The following is a 25,292-nucleotide window of genomic DNA, read 5'->3' on the forward strand; positions in this document are numbered from 1 at the left end:
AAGTGCAATTCAAGGTCACACCCACAGTGTGGTAGAAGTGAAAGAAGAAGGATACATGGCAAATCACTGATCACACTTTTCAGTCAGCAGATAATATACAAAATCTGATAGCAGGAAACGTTTATTTTAAAATAATAAACAAATGAAATAAGCAAAATAAGCATTTTTTTTTCATTACTCCAACACATCCTACAGCCTTGTCACTTTCTAACTCTGTGGTCACACAGTCCTGAGAGTAGGGGGAATAATTCCTAAACCCCAATGTTTAATGATCTCACATTCATTATATATACTACATGTGACTGAACAAAAAGCAATGTTATGAGTCTAAAATAGGTATTCAAACAAAGAGCCATCAGTCAATCATCAATGTCCCAGAAAGGAGTTTTGAAAGTAACCCCCCCCCCCCTGCCCACAAACTAATCTTCAGCATTGGTGATAACAGGGATGTTAAAAAGCACAGGGAACCACATATAAAATAAGCACACAGCCATTGAAAAGCAGGGACATGTGGAGGCTCCATTGCTTAGACCCACACTATGTCATCTACAAAGGTCTCCTACTAGGTCATAGAATGCAACAGACAAGTTGCAAGTAGAAAACTTTGAGAAAGCCATATAACTTGTACTTTGGCAAGCTGCAACAGATCTATGGTAACACTCACAGCTACCTGACTTGTGGAGCTTAGACCAAAACTATAAGACCGGAGAATAACACAAGTTGTCATACCAATGAATGGAAAAAGAACCATACATTCCAATTGGTTATGTTTGCATTACATTTCAACCAGCTGGAGAGCCCTTTGTAAAGTGCAGCAAATTTGGTACTGCTCAACAGTAGCTGTTTCCTGCACCTTCTGTGGAATACAGTCTCTTGACTCAATGCTAACAGCAAGACATTCATCCTATGTATTATTTCATCCTCAACGCATAAAGCCTTGGCACACTACCCCTTTCTCAAACAACCCGTTTCATTGTAGTCATCCCATATAAGTTCATATCCTTGCTCTGCATGCAAGACCCTCCACAAGACATTATCAAAACACAGTCAGAGGCAATGACAACACCAGTCCTGAGCACGACTGGTCACTCTTCACAAATATACTGCATAGTAAACATTTACAATAACAGAATAACTAAAGAAAATAGTTCCACTTAATACTGACCAGACACAATGTTACAATATTAAATCTGATCGATGGAAATATGATATGTCACATACAAGTCCACTTTTTAAATGACTCTATAAGCCAAGAGAGCTCAGTGGGATCTGCTATGGGAAAGGAAGCAAAGAATTGTTGTGCAACACTTGTAACACTGAATCAAAGTTGGCCCTAAATTTGACACATGATATCATTACTTGCTAATACATAATCTAAGACATTGCCTGATATTTTAGAACCTCCGCAGCAAAGTTTGCTGGAGATATTGTAAACTGATTTTATGTTCACTGCGTAGAGTGCACCATTTATATATATATAAGTAAGAAACTCTAAAAGGGTAGTATGTTTGGATCTCAGAGCTCCATAAGCACATTCAGGTATTTATCTCTCTCTCTCTCTCTATATATATATATATATATATATATATATATATATATATATATATATATATATATATATATATATACATGCACACATACATATATACGTACATATATTAAACAATGTATGGAATGTCCTTTGATAATAAGCAAAAAAAAGTCACAGGACCTTAACAAAGTCAGCTTCAGTCATCCCTTAACAAGAAGTCTCTTGGCAAACTGCTTTTGCTAACCAGTCTTTCCTATGTTTTACACAGCATTTTAATATCTTTGTATTAGTTTACCTAATCCATTCAGTCTTTGAAATGTAAGCATTTTAACACTGTATTGAATACATGTATGAAATTTTGAGGAAAGTGGATGACTAGCATTCAACCTGAGTAACTTTTAACACAGATGCTGTGAGCAGGATGACACATAAGATGGAAACTGTAAAAAAAAAGATGAGTGTACATGCTACATGTTTAACAAATTCTATGCTATGTCAGGTGATATTCATTTTATACATATAGGTTCATAGTTTTAGAGGTGTGTACTAGGCTAATGGCCCTGGAGCCTTTACAAGCCTAGCCCATAGGATTACCCTGGCATCGTGCCACCTGACCTTAGTTCCTAGTGCCTCTGTCGAGTAGAGCCACTGGAGTGATCCCTGGGGTGAATTTTCTATTTCCCATCCACTCATTAAAATTTCTCTTGAAGACGGCCAGTGAGGTGCTCTGCATGACATGTATGGCAAGTCTATTCCATAGTATGGGCAGTCTCTGGGTTATGAACCTATTCCTCCAGCATGTTCTGTTGATTGTGGTAATGAGGTTGGGGTCTGTTGAGCATGTGGTGCGGAGGGATTGGGATTTTTTTAGATGTAGCATTTCTAACAGAGCTGGGTCAGACATGGCTTTGTAAGTCAATCAGAGATCATGCCTAAGTAAGCGATATGAGACAGAGAGTAGTTGGACTTTTTTAGTCTGTCCATATAGGACAAATGTTTAAGGCATAGGATCCTCTTTGTGAGGTACTTTTGTGGCCTCTCCAGTTGATGCAGGTGTTTAGTGAGGTACATGCCAAATGGGGCACTGTACTTGATGATTGACCTGATGAGGGAAGAGTAGAGGGAGACAATGACCTCTTTCTTCCTGGAAGCAAAACCCTTAGTAATGAGATGTGCAACATAGAAGGACTTTCTGACCACAGTGGCAATGTGGTGGTCAAAAGAGAGGTTGCTGTCAAGCTGTGTTCCCAGATCTCTTATAACGCCTTTTGTGTTCAGTGAACTACCATTGATGTGGTAATTCATGGGAACCAGTCTTTTCCAAAAGAAGATGATGACACATTCTTTGGCATTGCGTTTAAGGCCATGGTTCTGACACCAGTCGTTGGTCTCAGTGAGGCCTTTCTGTAGGATGTCAACATCACTCGGGGAGTTAATAATAGCTCCCATCTTGGAATTGTCTGTGAACTTTGTCAGCCAGAGTCCCTTCGTGTTGGCCTGGACTTCAGAGAAGTAGATACCAAACAGGAGAGGACCCAGGACCGAACCCTGTGGGACTCCACTCGTGACTGGTCAGCAGTCTGACTTGGAGTCAACTACTTTCACACTGTAGGTTCTACCTGTAAGCCAGTTTGCAACCCACCTAGTGATATAGGGGCTGATGCCTAGTTTAGTGAGTTTTTCTATGATTCTTGAGTGGGGAATGGTATCAAAGGCCTTGGGCAGATCAAGGTAGGCTGTATGAACCACCTTACCTTCATCCACAGTTCTGGTGACTGACTCAAAGAAGTTGACCAAGTTGAGCAGGCATATAAAGTGGAAAGCCTGCATTCATGTGACCTTATCAACTTGTCTAGGAAAAAATATGGTCAGCTGTAAAATACTGGTAAACTACAAGTTCTGCAAAGTATCCCTTCCCTATTTGCAAAGTTTATTACACCACTATCCTGAAGTACAATGTGTTTTCTTCACCAGAGGTGGGTATTCCTTATGTCTTGGCACAGACATCTAAAATGCAATGTGGAATACTTCAGGTTAAACATTTCTTGTGATGCATCTGTCCTTTGTAATATACCACGATGGACAAAATAAACATTTATTTTGTATGACAAATACATAACAGTCTATTAAAACTTTCTGGGAGATATGATCAGCACAGGAAGGCAATGTTTTGCTTTCTAATGCATTCTATGTTAGAGTGTGATCTGATCATATATTTTGCATGCATTTAAGAACATTTTATTTTGTCGCTTCAATGTAGTCATTTGGCCATTAACAAAGCATTGAGTTATATCACAGCATAGGTTTAGACATTGATTCATGTCAAATAAGGTTTTAAACATAGAAATTCTGTTGTATGCAAGTCTACAAATAATGTGCAAGCAATAAAGAAACGGTTATGCTTAGATCATGTATACTTGTGTATCCTGTGCTAAATGTTGATGCTATTTTAAAAGAGACATAATTTTTATATACTTTAATATTTTGAATTCCTTAAGCAATTAAACTAACGGTTTCATTTTATATTTCTTTCAGCGTAAACACTGGCTGTCAATATGATTAATGGTGCTATAAAACGAGTATCCTTTCATTTTATGGACAAAAGACATACCACGTTCAAGTTGCCATGAGTCGATCATTGGGAAGTGGTTTTAGAGCTCCAATGATCAGCTTTTGTGACAAAACATTTTATATATATATATATACACTTAATAAAAGCTTTCTGTTACATTTCTCATGAACTTCTTTTGCCTCGGTGGCTTCTGTATTCCACATGGCCTTCAGTTTCCTGGAATTACACACTAGCATGTACTTGGAATAGAACCACAAAGGAAGCTTATGCTAAGCTTTATGCCTGGAGAATAAATGGAAAACATGACTGCGGTGAGCTCTCCTCTTCCTGTTAGAACCCATTACTAGTACTTTAACAACTGATACGTATTCAGATTAAGATGTCTCTTGCAGTAGCTGCAAGCTGGAGATTGACAAATAAGTTTAATTACCCATTTCCATATCTTTTACCTTAAACTCTGCAGGCTGTTACATAAAACCTGACCTTCAAAGGTAAGATTCAAGGAAGTGAAATGGTTTTCATTTATTTGTGCTGAAAAGGGCTATGCAGAGTCAACTTCTTTGTTCACATGCAATTCAACGATTTGTCTTATATTCTGTAATGTTTGACAGAAAACTTGCATTTGCCGTATACCAGAATTTATAGAACCCACAAAGCAGAATCTATAAAATGTGCAATATTTAAAACAATGTTTCCTCCTGAACAGTAGTGATTCTTAAAGTCTTAAGAAAGTCAAAATTGAATGGCCTCTATTCTTAGTTTAATCATTTTCTGCCTGCATTCTGTTCATCGTAATCCTCGTATTATGTGTGTAAATAAATAATTTTGTCATCTGCCTGTTATTCATCTGACTTCAGTTGGAAACAAAAAAAAATATAACTAAATATAATGTGTTTCCAACTACAGAAATGCAGAATGCAATGTGGTATGCACTGTTTTTTTGTAAGGCAGCATTTCATTTTTGGCAAAGACAGCATAGCATCAAGAAAAAAAACTATTCAACATATGATATTTTTATGTTATTGTTATTTTCTTAAATAATTAGATAGCTAAATGATGTACTGTGTATCTCAAGAATAATAATATCAAACTGTTTTTCCCATTGTTTTAGTAAGTGACCCATGTTATTGTAATGACTATCAATTTCCTTGAGATAAATATCGTGGTAACAATAATATAAAGTCATGCGATAGGTGTATGGGGGGCGGTGGCAAGGTCTCACTTATGACTGAAGTCACGTCAGTTCTGTAAGTAAGAAAAACAGCTTAGAAGGGAATTATATTGACTAGGAAGAAATGCCATCAGAAATATTATTATAACTGCTACTGCTGCTGATAGTACCCCAAAATCTATGTTGTTATTATTATTGTTAATGCCATGTTTCTTGGGGCACAAATTAATTTGCGTAGGTATCCATTAGGGATCAGTTCTGGGCCCCATATTATTTGGTTTGTTTATGTCCAGCCTTCCTGTTCAAGAAAATATTTGGTTTAGCAGATTTACTGATGACAACAACATTGGTGGCATAGTCACAAACATCTGTGATCAAAGAGCACTTCAAAAATGTCTTGATATATTTATGATGTGGTTCAAAACAAGGGATAATGGCAAAAAAGTGCATAATTTATAGCTGCCGTGGTGGTGTAGAGGAATAAAGACCTGACTATGCCCAAGTGACCTGAGCTCAATTACCAGTTCAAGTGAAGGGGAGGAAGAGTGGGCCTATCCTGCAGTGGAGAGAGAGTGGAGTTTTATGAGTCAAATAAAGAATAGCCCTTTGGATGTACCAGTGATGACAGAGGAGGACTAATGATGCTAGGGCATAATAAGAAACATCCTTCCATAGTGCTGGATAATGTGTGGCCCCCAGATGCCCTTAGGATCCTCACTGACTTCAACTATAGTGGACTAAGTCTGGGGGGAGCTTAGGGGGTCAATAGATCCAGTGAAAAATCAGTACATCCCAGTGCCCCCATCCTTCATTGGATTTACCCATCCTTAATCTCACCCCAACCCTAGTGGAATAAGTCTGGCGGAGATCAGGGGGTGTAGGTAGATCTAATGAAGGATGGGGGCACTGGGATGTACTAATGGTTGTGCTGTGTTGGAGAGAAAATTAAAAACAAAAGTGACTGTTTTTGCATTTTGATAATAACAATCATATCCTTACACCCTAGATAATCATATCTTAACTGCAGTCAATCATTTGAGGGACTTGGGTGTTTTGGTAGACGTGGGCCAAAGATTTGAGGATCACCTAAACTGGGTGATTAAATGTTGCTGCGATATAATTTGTGATACCTTGCATTGTATTTCCACCAAAGATGAAAATTTATGATCATTTCATATAACTCAGTGGTTAGACCTATAAAAGAATTTTGTAGGTCCTTTTCCTCATACAACTTATCCCAGTTGAAGAAATTGCGCAGAGTTCGGAACACATTCAAGAGAAAGATAGCAGTGCTGAAACACCTTAAACATAGGAAAGGACGTAAATACTTATTATTATTTTCTGTGGGGTATAGATTAGTGTGAGGTGACCTTATCTTGCTACTTAAATGTTTAAGGAATCACTACCTAATGGCCACATTCAGTGTTAGCTTCTCCGAGCATTATTTTAGATTTCTAATGCAGAGTTACTTTTTATCACTAGGCTAGAAGATTCTAGAATGCCTTGTCAATGCATATTAGAAGCATTCAGAGTTGAGAACAATGTAAGAAATATGTGGCTGCATGATTCTATAGTGAGTTTTTTTGATTCATGACTATCTTCTTGCAAACTCAAGTTTGCCCTATTCAGGCTCTGTACTTGTATTCCTCAACACGGAATACACTGAACACTGGAAAATGAAACTTTCTGTATAGATCTCTAGAATTCATATGCATTAAAAAGAATAAATAATAATTCAGTTCTAGACTGAGTATATACAAATTATAGAAGTATTTCACGTGAGATGTAAACATTTTTATCAACATGAAAAGGAAAGACCATTCGTCCACCATCCTCTTGCATCCATGCTACTAAAATTACTATTAAGTTAGTGTCTACAGATCAGAATCAAATTAGTTCCTACAAATGCTGACTTTGCATGGCAGTTAAATGGACAGCTACACTCTAAATGCAACATTTCTTTTTTTCATTGTGTGTGTTTTCTCTCTACAAAAATGATCCATACTACAACTATAACTAAACATGACACTGCAGTTTCTTCTCTTCTCTGACGTTTCTGCTGTTTATTTTTCAATTTTTCAAATTTTCAGTGTTCCATTTTTCAGTCATGTGAGTCAGAAAAGAGGAAAGAGGTAATGGTTTTACATCCTTTCTATCTTTTTCTAACTTTGTGCACCTTCTGGGTTAGTATATGTAGAGATCAGGAGTGTAGTAAAATAGAACCATAATGGGGAACAGCCCCTCCCTGCAAAAATTATTATTTCGGAGCATTTGGTGATTTCCTTCCTTTGTGTCTTTTCTGGGGGTGAGTTAAATGCTTGGTAGTGAGTGATCACATGAAATGTTCATTGTTTTAGTTAGGATAATTTATAGAGCGATTAATGAAGTGCAGTTAGTTGTAGTGACTCTGTATACCCATCACATTTTAAGGTTTTAGCTCCATGAAACAAGCTACCAAAACAAGGTGGTTATAGGCCCTTCATTCTTTCCCATCCACTGAGGTGTTAATCATACTGAGTCCTGGGTATTTCACACCTGTTTTACTTTGTCCTGTCATTTGCAGCTGCCTTTCTTTCTTAGGAGGCCAGATAACTGTTCAGTGTTTGGGGATTCATACCTCTTTCACTGTTAAGGATATCTGATGCTTAAATATGAAGCAACCTGATACCACTGTTAGAATGAAAGATTGTATAAGGATAGCCATCTTCACCTGCACTGTGGCTTAAAATAATCTAATTTAAGTAGCATTTGCAGCCAGCAGAGTTCATTTAAAACATGGCAAATAATAAAAAACAAAGTGTGTCACTGAAAAGAAAATTACTGGCATTCTTTTCAGGGAATTGGAAAGTAAGTAGTAATTCTGATGCTGCAATTTGAAATGAATGGGAAAAATATACACTTCAGTGTAGACCATTATAAATTCATCTGCAAAAACATAGAGCATTATGGGAAGGATAAGGAGGAGGTGAAAGTCACCTCACTATACTCATCTCAATCCGGACATTTTGTAATAGAACAGCATAAAAAAAGTGGGTAATAAGTCTTGTGAAGCATGTAGGGCTGTTAATATACCACAGATTGTTAGTATCAGACAAAATATGTTTTTTTTTAATTATTTTTGACCATAACAGTACTTAAATATTTTGCACATTACTTTGATAAAGTAGTAGCTAATGTGTTTTTTCTTTACTGAAAAATTTGCTAAGGTTTTTTTTAATTCTTACTGTTATGTTACTGATATTATATTTACTCTGACCCAGAGTGCTGTAATTCTGCATCATGATATCAGGAAACAGGATTAAAATTTATATTAATTATGTGAACAAGCTGTCTTAGGGTTTTATTCATGTTGTCATAAACTAACTTTCAAGGCATATTTATAGTTAAAGATCAGGCCAGAATTCCTGAACATGGCAGTACGTAGCTATTAAACATGAAGGCAGTTGTATTAATGATTGTTTTCTCTTCCCAGACAGTGGGACAATGACATATTTTGCTGTTTATGATAGTAATAACACTGTCTGCCATTGTTGAAAACACATCCTGTTAGTTATTAATTTCCTGACTTTATTTGAATTGCTGACGTTCATTACCTGACCTGATTTCCTTCTTTTGGCCCCTTGTAAAGTGAATAAGGTTTTAAGTTGCAGGGTTTCGTTTTCTAATGCTGAACCCCCCAGTCACTGTTTTTCTTATTAAATCACTGCAAGTGTGGTTTCTATTTGCACGTTGGTAGTGATTAGGTTTTGTCTCTTGCGGTAGTGTAACCATGAAGTTAGTATATATAAGTATGGTGGTGCAGAGGCAAAGCTTTCACTTGGGGGTACAGGAGAGCTTGTCCCCAGGAAAGTAAAACCTTATTTTTGTCTGTTTCAGTAGGATGGACCTTCAGCTGGTATACTTCCATCAGGGAATTTATCCACTATGAAATTCAGGGAACTACCTAGTCGTTTCCTTATAATTATACATTCTCGTCAGCCCTGTGAGATATTTACTGCCTCTCCATATCAAAAGAGTCAACTAGAGAATTTGAAATCCTTTGATGCCTTACAGAAAATCCTCTTTCTCAAAAATTTGATAGAGCCTTATCATTATTTTTTGTTGTCTAGTTGAATTTTTCATCCATAATCATGAAATTCATTTTTATTTTACATCATTCTTAGCATATCTATTCTTCACATCCTTTTCACATTTCCTTCTATTATATTTTTACAGTGTTGCAAGTCTGCAAGCCATGGAGTTAGTAAATTGTTTGTTTTGTGTTAATTGTTTCTGAAAGTCTCAGAACAATGAAGGGGGACCACCATACTGTCCTGCAATATAATACATGTAATTATTTTGAAGGGGCAAGAATAGGAGTCATTTTCTACTGTGTGGATGTGTCCATATGTGTGTGTGTGTTTATATGTAATGCCATACATGTAATAATATATACATACAGACACACACACACACACACACCCACTCACTCACACACACACACACACACACACACACACACACACACACACACACACACACACTCACTCACTCACAGTGCAAGTATAACTATTGTGCTTTACAGCAAGTTAGGATGCTATAACATTCAGAAATGACATATTTAAGGTTTATCTTCTCTGTCAGTTTTAATGGTAAAGGAAGTTCAGCATCTTGACTTCAGGTAATCCCTGACCATTCACATATAAAATGGTATGTATGAACTAGAACACACATTTTTTCCACTGATTTTTAAATATAGTGCAATGAAACATTATATAAAAGCCATAATTCCTGGTGGTTCACCCAGCAATGGACAGATGATTATTAGTGTTAATTTGTCCTACAGATGATTTATTATTCATTAAAATTCCAACTGTTATAAGTACAATTTCAGACATTAGCCTGCCATTACATTTCTTCTTTCCTGTTTCATAAGGCAAGAATAGGTGACAGACTTTGTTTTGGAATTCTGCACTGGGGCAAACATAAACAGTTTACAGAAAAAATACAAACTTGAATTTCTTAAGGGGCAGAGCTACCCACATTCACATCCACGCAGAGAATACATCCATTCACCTCCTTCATTATATAACCATCTTGAAAGTTGCTGCAGCTGAGTGAAAGGGAAATTCTCCCTGTTATGACCTTCATCAAGTAGAGAGTATTTTTACAGTTCATCTCATTCACAAACGTTTTTGTCACAAAGACATACTACTATCATCTCCAGTATCAAATACTAATTTTTTTCTGAATAGTAATTTGTAGACATTACTCCTAGCCATGGCGTTTACACTCTACCTGTAAATGAATATATATATATATATATATATATATATATATATATATATATATATATATATATATATATATATATATATACTAATGTGGTCAACATTATAAAGTATCAGTCAAAACCAAAAGTGCTCAAAGCAGTTTTCAAACAGAGGCAATAAAAAAACCAGCACAAAGTCACAGGAAACAGTTTAATTCAAGAGTTGAACTTTCACACACAGTGTTTCATCAGTACCTTTAACATAGATAGAGTTGGATTTTGGCTGCCAAATGATGTATTAGCAGCCATCAGATGACTTGTCAGAGACAACTGTAGATGTAAAATCTGTATGTATTCATCTAACAGTCAGGGCTGGCCTTTGGTTCAGAGTTCTCCTAGGCAAAAGGCCTCCACAGCACTCCCCGCATACCACTTGGTGCCCCTATCCTGGCATACCTACACCATCTAGATTACTGGAAAAGCACCCCTGCTATAGTGGTGACCCAGGTCATCATGTACTTGGCTTATGCCTAAGGCTGGCTATGCCAACAGCTCACTTGATGAGTGATGGATAACATTCAAACATGATTATACCTGTCATTTTACAGGTATAGACTACAAGACACTAGCTACAATAGGTCTGTAAGTAGGTATAGAAATGAGACAAAAAAAAAAAAAACAGGCTGCATAAAAGGGTCTGATCTGAGTCACCAGCATCCGTGGATCTTTACTGCTGATATCTTAATGCAGGGATTTTCTCACCTGGTAGTATGTCATAAGGTGACTTAGTCACACGTGACATGGTCAGCAGATGTTTCAAAGTGTAGAAGCTACTCACAGGCAGAGACATTTCTTATGTTTTTTTTTTTCCATGCACTGTCTGATATTTTAGAAGAAAGCCATTTGTCCTCAGACCAGGTCCTTGTAATGGTGCTGAGGTCATCTAGTGACCAGTGTCTTACAGCTCAAGATTCCCCTCTCTGACTTCCTTGAGTTGTATTTCTTTGTAGCATTCTTTAGAGTACCACTTTATTTCTAGCCATGACTGGACAGGGATTTGAAACTTTTTTGAAGACTAGGAGATGAGGTGACAGCACGTGTCTCATACATCCACTCAGTACATAGGATTTACTGGAGAACAATTTGATGGTACCTCTCCAGGTTCTTATCCTGGTGTTGGTAGTTGGCACAGGTTTCTTATCATAAAGAATAATAAGAAGATGACCGAGGTATTTTTAACTCTTACTGTCCTTTTGATTGCAGTCAGGCAAGTGCCTTTCCAAACTAAGAACTAACTCATTTAAATTATGTATAAAATCTTATAATTCATATTTGTTTCAGTTTTGTCCATCTCAATTCACAGATCAAAGCTTTCAAAGCATTCATCACTGACCACATATACAGAAACAAACCTCCACACTGTACAAGTTCATCAGTTGTAGTGACTTTTATTTAGGATCAAGGAGCGACAAAAGTGGAGTATCAGTCTGCTTAGGAGTTTGTAAATAACCGTCTACAATACCTACTGGGGGACAAACCTTGGGAGGAATCTATTATTTCCTTTATCCAGCAGCAATGAAGTCACATTTCAGAAAAACAGCACCACTAATGCTACTAAACAAAAATTTTAAATACATAATGAGGTAGTATGTTTAGGTGAATTACCACATATGTGGTAGTCCCCTAAACACAGAAAATGTAATAAGGGATCTGGGGACCCAAGTACATAGTAATCTCTCCTTTGATAATCATATTGCCAAGGTGGTCAGAAAATCCTTCTATGTGGCCCACCTAATCACAAAAGGGTTCGAATCTAGAACAAAAGAGGTTATTGTGCCCCTCTACTCATCACTCATCAGACCCATCATAGAGTACAACGCCCCATTTGGGATGTACCTTACAAGACACCTGCAACAGCTGGAAAGACCACAGAAGTACCTCACCAAGAGGATTACTGGCCTCAAACATATGCCCTATGCAGCCCGACTGAAAAAACTCCAGCTGTACTCGGTTGCATACCGCTTACTCTGAGGTGATCTCTGTCTGACATACAAGGCCATGTCCAACCCAGAATTGATGGACATGCTCCACCTTAAAAAAAAACAAATCCCCAAGAGCCACACGCTCTAGGGATCTAAACCTCACCACAATGATAAATAGGATGTGCTGGAGGGATAGATTCCTGTCCCAGAGACTCCCCATGCTTTGGAACAGGATTCGAATCTACATTAGGCAGAGCCCCTCATTAACACTCTTCAAGAGAAACCTTGATGAGTGGATGGGAAACAGAAAATTTACCCCGGGGATCACTGCAGTGGTGCTGCTGGACAGAAGCACAGGGAACTAATGGCTCTGCTGAACCGAGGCACAGGGAACTAATCTAAGGGGGCCGTGAAAACCAACACATTCTGGCTAGGCTTATAGATGCCCTCGGGCAGATAGCCTAGTACTTACCTATGAACCTATTTTGGAAGAGATGAAAAGTTTAATAGTCAATATCTTGAACAGAGAGTGCAGTTTTCAGAAGACAACGGCAGGTATCACTATAGCGAAACTTAGGACATAGTTCACCAATATAGCAACTGTAGAATATGTGCAGTGACCCCCCAGTCAACAATCTCATCATTACTGCAATCTCCACTGTGTCTCTGGGAATTAATTTCAGATTTCAGATCCAAAGAGCTTTTTTTAAAGTTGAAGAGTTGAGGGGAGGCACCCGGGCCCCAGAATAACTAGCTACACCTCTGAGGATAATAATAGTAGTCTTGAATAATATACTTTATCTCTTGAAATGGCATTCACTGTAAATCAGAAAATATACTGCAATGTATACAAATGTAAAGTATTTTATAATTAGCTGTTTTGTAAGAAACCAGAATCTGAACTGCCACTAGTTGTAAACATTTGTAAATCAATAGACTAAACTAAACAAGTAATAATGACCAACATGGTAGGAATTATTGAGGGAAATGGTGGACTGCCCAGAGATGTTATGAGAAAATGCAATGGATTGTGGGGGAAATTAAAATGGCAGCTCAATGCATTGTAGCTGCTGTTGCATTTTATTTTATGTTTCCTTTTTCTCTTTTCTTTTACTTACTTTTCTTGTTTAGATGATTGCTAAGCAGTGTTTATGGTTAGCGCATGCAAAGCAAGATGGCAGCCATTCTATTTTTTTTCTCAGTTCATGCTTCACAGTGGCTTAATATGCTGCCATGAAGTAGATACTAGGCTCTTCTTGTAAACTAACACGCTGATGGAGAATGTCTGTTCTCCAATAGGACACCGTGTGTAGGTTTTAAACTAAACTAATACACAGCCAGTTGTTTATATTTGCCTGATACCGTAGTTAAAAAATGAAATAATATTCTTAAAATAATATGTCTTGGAAAATATACTCGAGTATTAATACCAGTTATGTGTCAGTAATAAAATCTTTAGTCTATAATCTGTATGTATAACTAACTTTTGAAATCAGCTAGTTAACACTACACCAGAACATGAAATAAACAATTTTAAAAGAAGCAAAGTCGTTAATAAGCAATTTATTTGATATTCATGAAACTCGACTTAATAAGAGCAAAAAAATCCAACACAAGCAAAGTGAAGTTGTCATCTCAAAGTTTCTTCCTTTCTTGTTATCCAAAACAAGACAATGCAAAGATAAATCTCTTTAATGCTCAGATTGTATCCAAACCAATACAGCCCAAAGATAAATCTGTTCAGTGCTCAGATTTTGGATCAGCAGTGTAATGACTAGAGAACAAATTTTATCACTTCTGTAAAACTGCAATTTTTTTTTCTGCTATGGTTTAAATGACTTAGTGTTAGAGCTTTATGGAATGTATGTTTTAATAATTTGTTAACTGGGTAAGGTGACTGGACACAGGTGTCCCTTTCCATGGGCAATCCAAAAGTACTTTCTGATTAAGAAACTTGCTCAGAGTCGCACATTAGGCAAGCAGAGGCCGAAGGAAACAAATCTTGGTTCACAAGTTCATTAACAGCATGGAAGCATAATGTTCAGTACTAACTGCCATAAAAATTCATCATTTATATCCACGTTATCATCAGTTGTCTTATGTATGTGTCTGTTACTGTATTCCATGTCATAAGGGTGCATGTTACCTGGGGACAGGAATGCAGATGAACATGAGAATCTTGACTGCAAAGGAGAAAAAGGTCATCATCATACCTCTTTATAAAGAGTCTCAGAATGCTCCTTAAATGATCCTTTTTGAAATTATTTGACCAGCCATTAACTATATCTGAACATCTTAGTGCAAAAAATCTGGACAGAGCCTAAAATAATCCGGGAAACAAAGACCCAACAATAGGGACAGATTTTAAATATTGCTCTTGTAAACTTAGAAAGTTGCTAGAATAACAGGATTTGTGTTAGCATGCATTTTCTAAAGGATATGAAGTATGAACCACAAATGTACATTAATGACTTCAGTCCTCAGAGATTTGCCAGAAAATAACACATTTTATGAGGAACCAAACAAAAATATGATGCAGAAATCTGGACATGCTCCAAAAATCTGGACAGCTGGGAGGTATCCTCTTGATCTGTGCCAGGTTTCTTATGCAGGGGACACTCAAAAGCAAAGACCATGAAATACCTCTGGGATGGAGTGGCAGATGTAGTTAAATTAATCCACTGTGTGGGCATTAGTAGAGAATTAATTAGGCATGCATTTTACTAAATAAATATAAACACTGTTTACACTGTGCAACCCTACTGGTTTAATACTATTCAAGTATCAGTCTCCTGTAAATAAGTATATTGTCAATAATAATAATTACCTTATGAAAGAAGTATAAAATGTTTTGCAAATCTTGTATTTTTAATGGAAACCAGAAATTATTTAAAAAAGTATGCTATCATTCTGCTTCAGTTAAGCATTACTTCATCGATTTGCTTCCTGAAAGGTAACTATTCACCCTTAGACTATAAGCTGACCTGATGACTGTTTAATGCAAGACAGCTTATTGTTATTAGCATATGGGTAGCATTCAAAAAATTACTTCTGCACAACTTAGAGGGAGCTCCTTGGAGATTTTATGGTCTGCTGCACATGCAGAATGCAATTCACAGAGGGGATCGCATTCATTCTTAGGTATTATGAACTAGGTTTAAAAGGACTAAGATGCATTGAACTGTCAGTCCCTGCAGTGGGCAGGCCTGTGTCAATAAGGCTTCAAAGTGGCAGATACATTTTTGTCCCCCGGGTATCCAGCTGCAGTAAGATAGAGACTGTTTCTGGCATGGGTCTTATAGTTACTAGTGGATATGTCCCCTATTTCACTTTCTTTGCTACCCGTCAGGGTCATTCATTCCTACACTTCATTTTGTAATAATGTTCTGAGTAGGACACACAGGATTGTGCAACTGTATGACTCATAAATCTCATTAGTGTGTGTGTGTGTGTGTGTGTGTGTGTGTGTGTGTGTGTGTGTGTGTGCGTGTGTGCGTGTGTGTGCAGTGTGTGCATGTGTCTGCGTGTGTGTGTGCGTGGGTGTGTGCATGCATGTGTGTGCGTGTGTGTGTGTGTGCGTGTGTGTGCACGTGTGCGCGCGTGTGTGCGTGTGTGTACGTGCTTGTGTGCGCGCATGCATGCGTGTGCGTGCATGCGTGTGCGTGCGTGTGTGCGTGTGTGCATGTGTGTGCGCACGTGCGCGCGTGCGTGTGCGGGCGCGCATGCGTGTGTGCGTGTGTGTGTGTGTGTGTGTGTGTGTGCGTGTGCGTGTGTGCATGCGCGCATGTGTGTGTGTGTGTGTGTGTGTGTGTGTGTGTGTGTGTGTGTGTGTGTGTGTGTGTGTGTGTGTGTGTGTGTGTGTGTGTGTGTGTGTTGTATATCTGAGAGTGTACTGATTTATAAGTAATCTCAGTAAATGGGATGTGTGACATTTAAAGTGCCTCCTCCTGTTACAAGAATTCTTATTTTATTAGTTATCTTTCTGAGTTTCCTGTGATGTGCTTGCTTGTTTTTGAGTTTGCAGGCTTTTATATTCATGTGAAATCTTCCCACATGTGATATGAATCCAGTACTGTGGCAGAATTAAAATGTGATGCCTTCTTCAGTATTATGGAACACACATCAGAACAAGAGGCTGATGCACAAGCGTACTTCATTATTTTGTTGTACCTCTCAGATTAGCATCTCGTTAATCCCTTGACACCCCCATATAAAGCACATGCTTTTCTATGTCCTAAAGTGCAGTGGTTTCAATGATTGTGGCTGTTGCTTGAGCAAATGAAATGTTATATAAAGCACACATTTCTTTCATTACATGTCTGCATATTTATATGTATATACTTCTGTATACATTATGGGAATGGAAGAAAACATTTTTTTAATTCATTATAAAAGGTTCATTAAAACTCAAGCAGTTAAGACACAAATATTTAAGAGTGGCTGTGTGAAGAACTAAAATTTAAAGTATTTGTGGAGAGGGGTTACAACACGCTCCCTTATTTGTGTAGTTTTCCGCTGTCATCAAACTCCCTACCTCTGAGGTTGCACTTGGTGGAAGAGCAGTCAGTCTTTTCAAATTTCATCTTGACAGGATGAGCCTCTAATGATGCCAGTGGCTAGAGGCATTAAAGAATGACATGGGTCACATTTTGGGATAGTACTGCACTCTATGCATACCTCCCAGCTGCAATGATTTAAACATGGCACTATGATTTTTAGTTATTTAGCCTTGTTATTCCCATTCTCAGTAAAATTCTTCATAATGTCATCTGTTTAAATAATGTCTAGTATATTAAGATATTCTGCTGTGAAAACTAACAAAATGCACCTCTTTCAGACTCTCTACTATGACTTTTTTTTATTGCCAGTGCTATAAATTTAATGCTTAGAGATTGAGAGTTATGACTCTGCACAGGCTGGAACTCATTATCATATTAAAAGGGCTTCCTGGTGTTTTAAGCATAGCTACACCTATGAGAGGAAGCTCTGATCTTCTGAGTTGTTAAACACAGTATCTGGCAGAGTATGTTACATGATGTAATGCTTTCTGAATTGTGTGCCATCAGATATGCAGGTTTTGCTTCTTATTTACATGTTTTGCCATAAACTGCAATGCTTTTGGTATGCAGTAACATATCAGCCAGTGTTAGAAAAAATAATATTAATGAAGTGCATTTGTTGTTTTCCCATTAAAACCAAATTCACCAGATTAACCTTTTTTTTCCTTGAATGCGAATTTGTAAGTCCCCACATAAGACATATTTCATTTCTTTTATCAGACCTGCCCATTGCTTCATAACTACATTTTCCCAAATAGTATCCCTAAGAAAGATATTTTATTCATTGAAAAAATACACCCCTCCAGTTTCCACATCACCCAAACCCTTTTTTTTTATATTTATTCAAGGTCATTCACATTTCCTTTAAACATCCATTCAGAAAAAAACAACACTTCCTTCATCCATATTTTATTCTTAGCAACCAAAACTATATCATCTGCATATGTCAAAACTACTGGCATCACAACTTCGTTTTGTATCGCATATCTAACTTCTTTCATTTTATAAGCTACTTCAGTCACTATTGCATTCATTACTGATGCAAACAGTATCCCACTCATAGGACATCTTTGTCTTATACTACAATTGAGTTCATGAATACTTTTTTACTCAGCCACCCATTCACTCTATTATTTCGCCATCCTTACATACACACTGTACTAATTCTATTACCTACTTCATACTTTTCCATAACAACTCACAAAACATCATGTCCCACTGTATCCAGTGCCTTACTACACTCTATCAAATGCCGTACCATTATATACTTTCTTCCATAATGCCCTTCATTCTTCCTTCTTGTGTACTCTCTCTTTCGGCTTATCCCGGTTAGGGGTCGCCACAGCGGAACTCCGGTCCGCTAATATTTGGTAGAGGACTTTTACGTGCCGAGTTACCAGCCCTGAGGCACAACCTTTAACGAAGACACGCCCATTCATGTATGTCTCCACACAGAAGACGTTCTAACTGAGAATCGAACGGGACGTCTTGCTGTGAGGTGACAACACTACCGCGGCACCACTACCGCGTCGCCCTCTGTATTATTCTCACAAAAACTTATAATCTGTTTTCATTCTTTTCATCTTTCTTCAGTTTAAATGTTAAAATCCTACAACATACCTCTTCATAAACAAATGCTTCTTTCAGCCATTCATTCGAAACATTTACAAAACACTCTGTCAGTCTCTTAAGTTCTTGTACATTTCATACTATTTTACCATCTGGATCTGATGCTGATTCAATGTTTACTTTCTTAGTACTTCATCCGATTCACTACTAGAAATGTATTTTTTTAATTCTTTCTTAACTCAGTCTTGATTTTTTTTACTTTCCATTCTTTATTATTTTTTCTTTTTACTCTTATACATTGATAATGTGTAATAAATGAGCCGGTCTATTGCTGGCATACCTTCACAAAAGTGTCTTAAGACAGGAATTTATTAAATAAAACAGTTATTTTCTTTTTCAAAGACTTGTTTATATAAATGTTCCAATAAAAAAAAAAATATATATATATATATATATATATATATATATATATATATATATATATATACATACACACACACACACACACACGCACACACGCATGTGCACACGCCCATGCACACACACACGCATGCACACACACATATTGCATACCTGTAACAAGCAAATGCAATTCTGATATCATGGGGCTCTGATTTACAGTGACCTTTTAAGTATCACTCACTGGTCACTGTGGTTCACAATGTCAATGTAGATGAATGGAGGAAACATTGTATAATTATTATTTGCTTGCAAATATTCCCAATATAAAGAGGTAGAAATGGGCCCCTGTGTCAAAAGTGTATTTTAATGTATATTAATTGTGAAGATATTGTTCTTTTTAGATTTTTCATACATGTGTGTGTTTTCTGGTGTTGTGTATCTACCACATTCCATTTAATGTTATTTACTCTATATTTGCTGATCTTATTATACGTTATCCTAGAGAATTTGTTTATGCTTTTTATAATCTCTGCTTCTTAAGTACATTACAAAGGGTATACATGGAAGGTGAGTTAAACCACAGATCATTCAAAAAACTGATATGGTAGTTGCAAAACTATGCGATACAGTACAAGCTATTAAAATTGCATAAAAGGGTAAATAGAACATAAAAAATGTTTATAGTAGAATGGTTATTTCCGAAAGTAGGAATAATGCAATTTATTTTAAAACTTTTCAAATATGACATGTCTGTTTTTAAACATTGTATTAAAACTTACACTGATGTTAAAACTGAAGGATTACTGTCACCAGTTATGCTGTTTTTATAGGATGTGCATTCTATCTCAGATATTAAACTTAAACTATATAGATACTTAGTTGTTCATAGAATCAGGAGTTTTATGTTTTTTGCTGATGAGAATAAGCCATTTGCAAACTCAATTCATCATGTATTTATCTCGTTATTAGAAGTGCCTGCAGTTTCTAAATGTATATGTATAGCATATTATAAGAAAATACCACAAAACCTCTTTTTGACATAGAGGAATAACTCTTGTTTATACACAGTATTTTGCATAGCTTTAATGATGCCTTTTATTTTATTTGTAAAATGTCAAAGTATATTTGAGGTATTTATTTTGCCTTCTGAATATTTTTGACCTCATTATATGTGAATTTGTTATAAAGATATGTATTATTTATACATTTGTACATGAAATTTATGCAGCATGTACATGCTTAAGACTGTTCATAGACATTTTTGGAATCTACTGTATAAACAAATTGGTGACCCAGAAGTTAATACCATGATACAGTGATGGATCATGACTTAATATAGCAGCATGTTTGTCTACACCATTTTCTCACCGCATAGACACAGTCTGAATACTTCTACCATCATAAACTTGTTTCAGCCGGCAGTATCTGTGATATTACTAAACCTCATTCCAAACAGAGACATATTTCCAGGCTCACCAGCTGCCATCCTGTGTCACACTACATGGATCACATCTACACTGCTTCCAGGCTCACCAACTGCCATCCTGTGTCACACTACATGGCTCACATCTACACTGCTTCCAGGCTCATCAACTGCCATCCTGTGTCACACTACATGGCTCACATCTACACTGGTTCCAGGCTCACCAGTTGTCATCATGTGTCACACTACATGGCTGACATCTGCACTGGTTCAAGGTTCACCAGGTGCCATCCTGTGTCACACTACATGGCTGACATCTACACTGGTTCCAGGCTCAACAACTGTCATCCTGTGTCACACTACATGGCTCACATCTACACTGCTTCTAGCCTCACCAACTGCCATCCTGTGTCACACTACATGGCTCACATCTACACTGGCTACAGGCTCACCTGCTGCCATCCTGTGTTGCAGTACATGGCTCACATCTACACTGCTTCCAGGCTTACCAACTGCCATCCTGTGTCACACTACATGCCTCACATCTACACTTGTTCCAGGCTCACCAGTTGCCATCCTGCATCAGACTACATGGCTGACATCTACATTGGTTCAAGGTTCACCAGGTGCCATCCTGAGTCACACTACATGGCTCAGATCTACACTGGCTCCAGGCTCACCAGCTGCCATCCTGTGTTGCACTACATGGTTCACATTTACACTGGTTCTAGGTCACCAGCTGCCATCCTGTGTGCTCACCAGCTGCCATCCTGTGTTACAGTACATGGCTCACATCTACACTGGTTCTAGGTCACCAGCTGCCATCCTGTGTTACAGTACATGGCTGACATCTACACTGCTTCCAGTCTCACCAGCTGCCATCCTGTGTCGCACTACATGGCTCACATCTACACCACTTCCAGACTCACCAGCTGCTTTCCTGTGTTACAGAACATGGCTCACATTTACACTGCTTCTAGGCTCAGCAGTCGCCATCTTGTGTTACAGTACATGCCTCACGTCTACACTGGTTCTAGGCTCACCAGCTGCCGCCCTGTCTTACAGTACATGCCTGACATCTACATTGGTTCTAGGCTTACTAGCTGCCATCCTGTATTACAGTTCATGCCTGACATCTACATTGGTTCTAGGCTCACCAGCTGCCAATCTGTGTTACACTACATGGCTCACATCTACACTGGTCCTAGGCTCATGAGCTGCCAATCTGTGTTACAGTACATGCCTCATATCTACACTGGTTCTACGCTCACCAGCTACCATCCTGTGTTACAGTATACGCCTCACATCTACACTGCTTCCAGTCACACCAGCTGCCTTTCTGTGTTACAGTGCATGCCTCACATCTACACTGGTTCTAAGCTCACCAGCTGCCATCCTGTGTTACAGTACATGCCTGACATCTACACTGGCTCTAGGCTCACCAGCTGCCAATCAGTGTTACAGTACATGCCTCGCATCTACACTGGTTCTAGGCTCACCATCTGCCATCCTGTGTTACAGTACATGGCTCACGTCTACACTGGCTCTAGGCTCACCAGCTACCATCCTGTGTTACAGTCCATGACTCACATCTACACTGGTCCTAGGCTCATGAGCTACCAATCTGTGTTACAGTACATAGCTCACAGCTACACTGGTTCTAGGCTTATGAGCTGCCATCCTGTGTCACACTACATGGCTGACATCTACACTGCTTCCAGGCTCACCAGCTGCTTTCCTGTGTTACAGTACATGGCTCACATCTACACTGCTTCTAGGCTCACCAGCTACCATCCTGTGTTACAGTACATGCCTGACATCTACACTGGTTCTAGGCTCACCAGCTGCCATCCTGTCTTACAGTACATGCCTGACATCTACATTGGTTCTAGGCTCATGAGCTGCCAATCTGTGTTACACTACATGGCTCACATCTACACTGGTCCTAGGCTCATGAACTGCCAATCTGTTACAGTACATGCCTCACATCTACAATGGTTCTAGGCTCACCAGCTGCCATCCTGTGTTACAGTATATCCTTCACATCTACACTTCTTCCAGGCATACCAGCTGCCTTCCTGTGTTACCGTACATGCCTCACATCTACACTGGCTCTAGGCTCACCAACTGCCATCCTGTGTTACAGTACATGGCTCACATCTACACTGGTCCTTGGCTCACGAGCTGCCAATCTGTGTTACAGTACATGGCTGACAGCTACACTGGTTCTAGGCTCACCAGCTGCCATCCTGTATTACAGTACATGGCTCACATCTACACTGCTTCCAGGCTCACCAGCTGCCATCCTGTGTTACAGTACATGGCTCACATCTACATTGGTCCTAAGCTCACAAGCTGCCAATCTGTATTACAGTACATACCTCACATCTACACTGGTTCCAGGCTCACCAGCTGCCATCCTGTGTTACAATACATGCCTCACATCTACACTTGTCCTAGGCTCATGAACTGCCAATCTGTGTTAGAGTACATGGCTCACAGCTACACTGGTTCTAGGCTCATGAGCTGCCATCCTGGGTTACAGTACATGGCTCACATCTATACTGATCCTAGGCTCACGAGCTGCCAATCTGTGTTACACTACATGGCTCAGGTTGTACTGCTTTACCAACTGGGGTATCACATCATCATGGTGGTGCTCACATTATGGCTTATAGTATGGTGCATTAGAGATGAGTATCTGTTGGCTACCATATTACAGTCACTCATGTTTGCAGCAGAACTGAGCCTTTTTTACTACAGGCAACAGTTGTGAGTCACACTGGTGTTACATTTCACAGGTATACATGCATGGCCCTATGATTACCTCATATCTGTCCGGTGGTCTGATGTAAGCAGCAGAGGTATGTATCTTGCCTTCCTTCATATCTGTTGGTGGTATATACCACAATGCTTCATCTTTAACCCTTCTTTCCTAAAGCAGGGTAGCCAACCGGTGGTAACAACTCTCTCTTAGATTATCATCTAGTGCCTGCATTATATTTTAAACCCAGGTTGTTAGTAGGGTAGGGGGATTTTCCCTTTTATGCCAGCATTATGCATTTAGTAAACTACTACAGGTTGTTGTTCCCTGTTCAAATAAGCTCATGTTGTCTTGGCCTGCACTAATACATAACAATATTTTCTTTTCTAAAGCAAACTGTTTAAAAATCGTGTGTCTCAACTACCATGTACCTGAAGTCCCTGCTTACTAAAAACAAGTGCAATCTTTCTTTTTATGTTAAAACATTATTACATAAGTACATAAGGAAAGTGCCATTACTATTTGAGATCTATATTAATGCACTTGTTTACCCCACAAATCTTTAGCACTTAATTAAAATATAGCATTCTACAATGCTATCTGTCTGCAGATTTTCTTTACTTCAGTAAATAAATATGTTTTAACCTGATTGTTGAATTTCTAACTAATTTTTACCTGAGTAGTTTTGTCTGAACAGTATGACTTACAGTGTATAGTCATCATAAAAATAATCAAGAAAAAACTGACCTTGTTGTTCAGTTAGACCATTTAGTTTGCTCTTGAAACAAACACACACATATATATATATATATATATATATATATATAAATATATATATATATATATATATATATATATATATATATATAAATATATAAATATATATATTTATATATATATATATATTTTATATATATATATATATATATATATATATATATATAGAGAGAGAGAGATAATGCCAATACATAGATACACAGATACACACACAAAATCAAAGACGCACACACACACACACACACACACACAAATATAGATAACTGTCTCATGTCTACACCAATCTGTGTATCTTATATCTCTCTCTCTCTTTCTCTCTGTCCTTCCATCTGTCTATTTATTCACGTACATATATATTCACTAAATCTTCTGCTTTTTCAGTTTTGCATCATAGATGTAATTGTTAGTCATTAAATTAAAGATGTTATTCCTTTCAAGTATGTACAGTATGTAATTAATAGCATGTATAAAACTGTTACCAGTCAAGCAAGAATGTTTATTGACAGATGAGGTTTTGTAACTGTTAATTAACTGTTCAATTAATGTAAACATACCTTTCTAGTTGGAAATACTTGCTTTGTGCCAAATGTATTGTATGGTCTCCTGCAAGAGATGTAAATATTCTTATGTAAATCAGTTAGCAAACCCTGTAATATGTATTGAAATGAGTATGATAATGCGATTGATGATAATGCAATCGGAATGGAATTGTTTTGCATCAGTATTCACAACATTCTGGGTGAGATATATCCAAAGGAAATCTTTACCTTAGATGACTTATTTTCCAGTTATTTATATTTTGTGACTTTTTTTATTTATCCTTCAATGAGTTCCTGCAATTGTAATAAAGTTGTTTTATACTGTGTAACTTACTTTTGGTACTGTTTGTTTATTAACTGTCACAGAGAAGTGCTACCATGACCGTCTGCCACGTATTTTAACAGCAGTAGCACTCCTACACAGAAATGAGTGATTTTACAACAAGGCTGTCGGGTGTTAAATAAAACTGTATTATAAATATGTGACATGAACAGATATGAAGCAAAAATATCTGCCAGCAGTGTACTATATTTACTTTTATAAAGGAAAGTCATGTCTTTAGAGCCCTGGTGAATCAAGTTGAACGTTTATCAGTGCGGCTTGCCCGCACAATATTTTAATTTCCTTATGCATCATTAAACTAAAAGTAGTGAATGTTTAGTGTATGTATTATGAATATCGTTGCAGATAGGATGATTGGTTAAAATTTGTGATGGCGCCTGGATCCCTAACAGCTGGGCTTTTTGTATGC

At 37.8% G+C, this 25,292-nt stretch overlaps 2 protein-coding genes across 3 annotated transcripts in view; both read left to right on the plus strand.

Annotated features, from left to right (window-relative positions):
* Nucleotides 1-4,238, plus strand: part of SLC6A2 (solute carrier family 6 member 2) — a 1,697,790-nt gene extending 1,693,552 nt beyond the window's left edge. For both annotated transcript variants that reach the window (XM_044082002.1, XM_044082003.1), the window contains exon 15: nt 4,067-4,238. In XM_044082002.1, coding sequence (XP_043937937.1) covers nt 4,067-4,090 — 24 coding nt within the window. In that variant the 3' untranslated portion in view covers nt 4,091-4,238. The remainder of the gene's footprint in view (nt 1-4,066) is intronic.
* Nucleotides 4,239-20,180: 15,942 nt separating this feature from the next.
* Nucleotides 20,181-24,013, plus strand: LOC122810398. Its single transcript, XM_044082004.1, has 2 exons — nt 20,181-21,191; nt 21,271-24,013. The coding sequence occupies exons 1-2, from the start codon at nt 20,539-20,541 to the stop codon at nt 21,674-21,676; spliced, it is 1,059 nt and encodes a 352-aa protein (XP_043937939.1). The 5' UTR covers nt 20,181-20,538; the 3' UTR covers nt 21,677-24,013.
* The last annotated feature ends 1,279 nt before the right edge of the window (nt 24,014-25,292 follow it).

This window comes from Protopterus annectens, chromosome 8.part1 (genome assembly GCF_019279795.1).
Source record: "Protopterus annectens isolate FY-2018-M chromosome 8.part1, PAN1.0, whole genome shotgun sequence".
Lineage (NCBI taxonomy): Eukaryota > Metazoa > Chordata > Ceratodontiformes > Protopteridae > Protopterus > Protopterus annectens.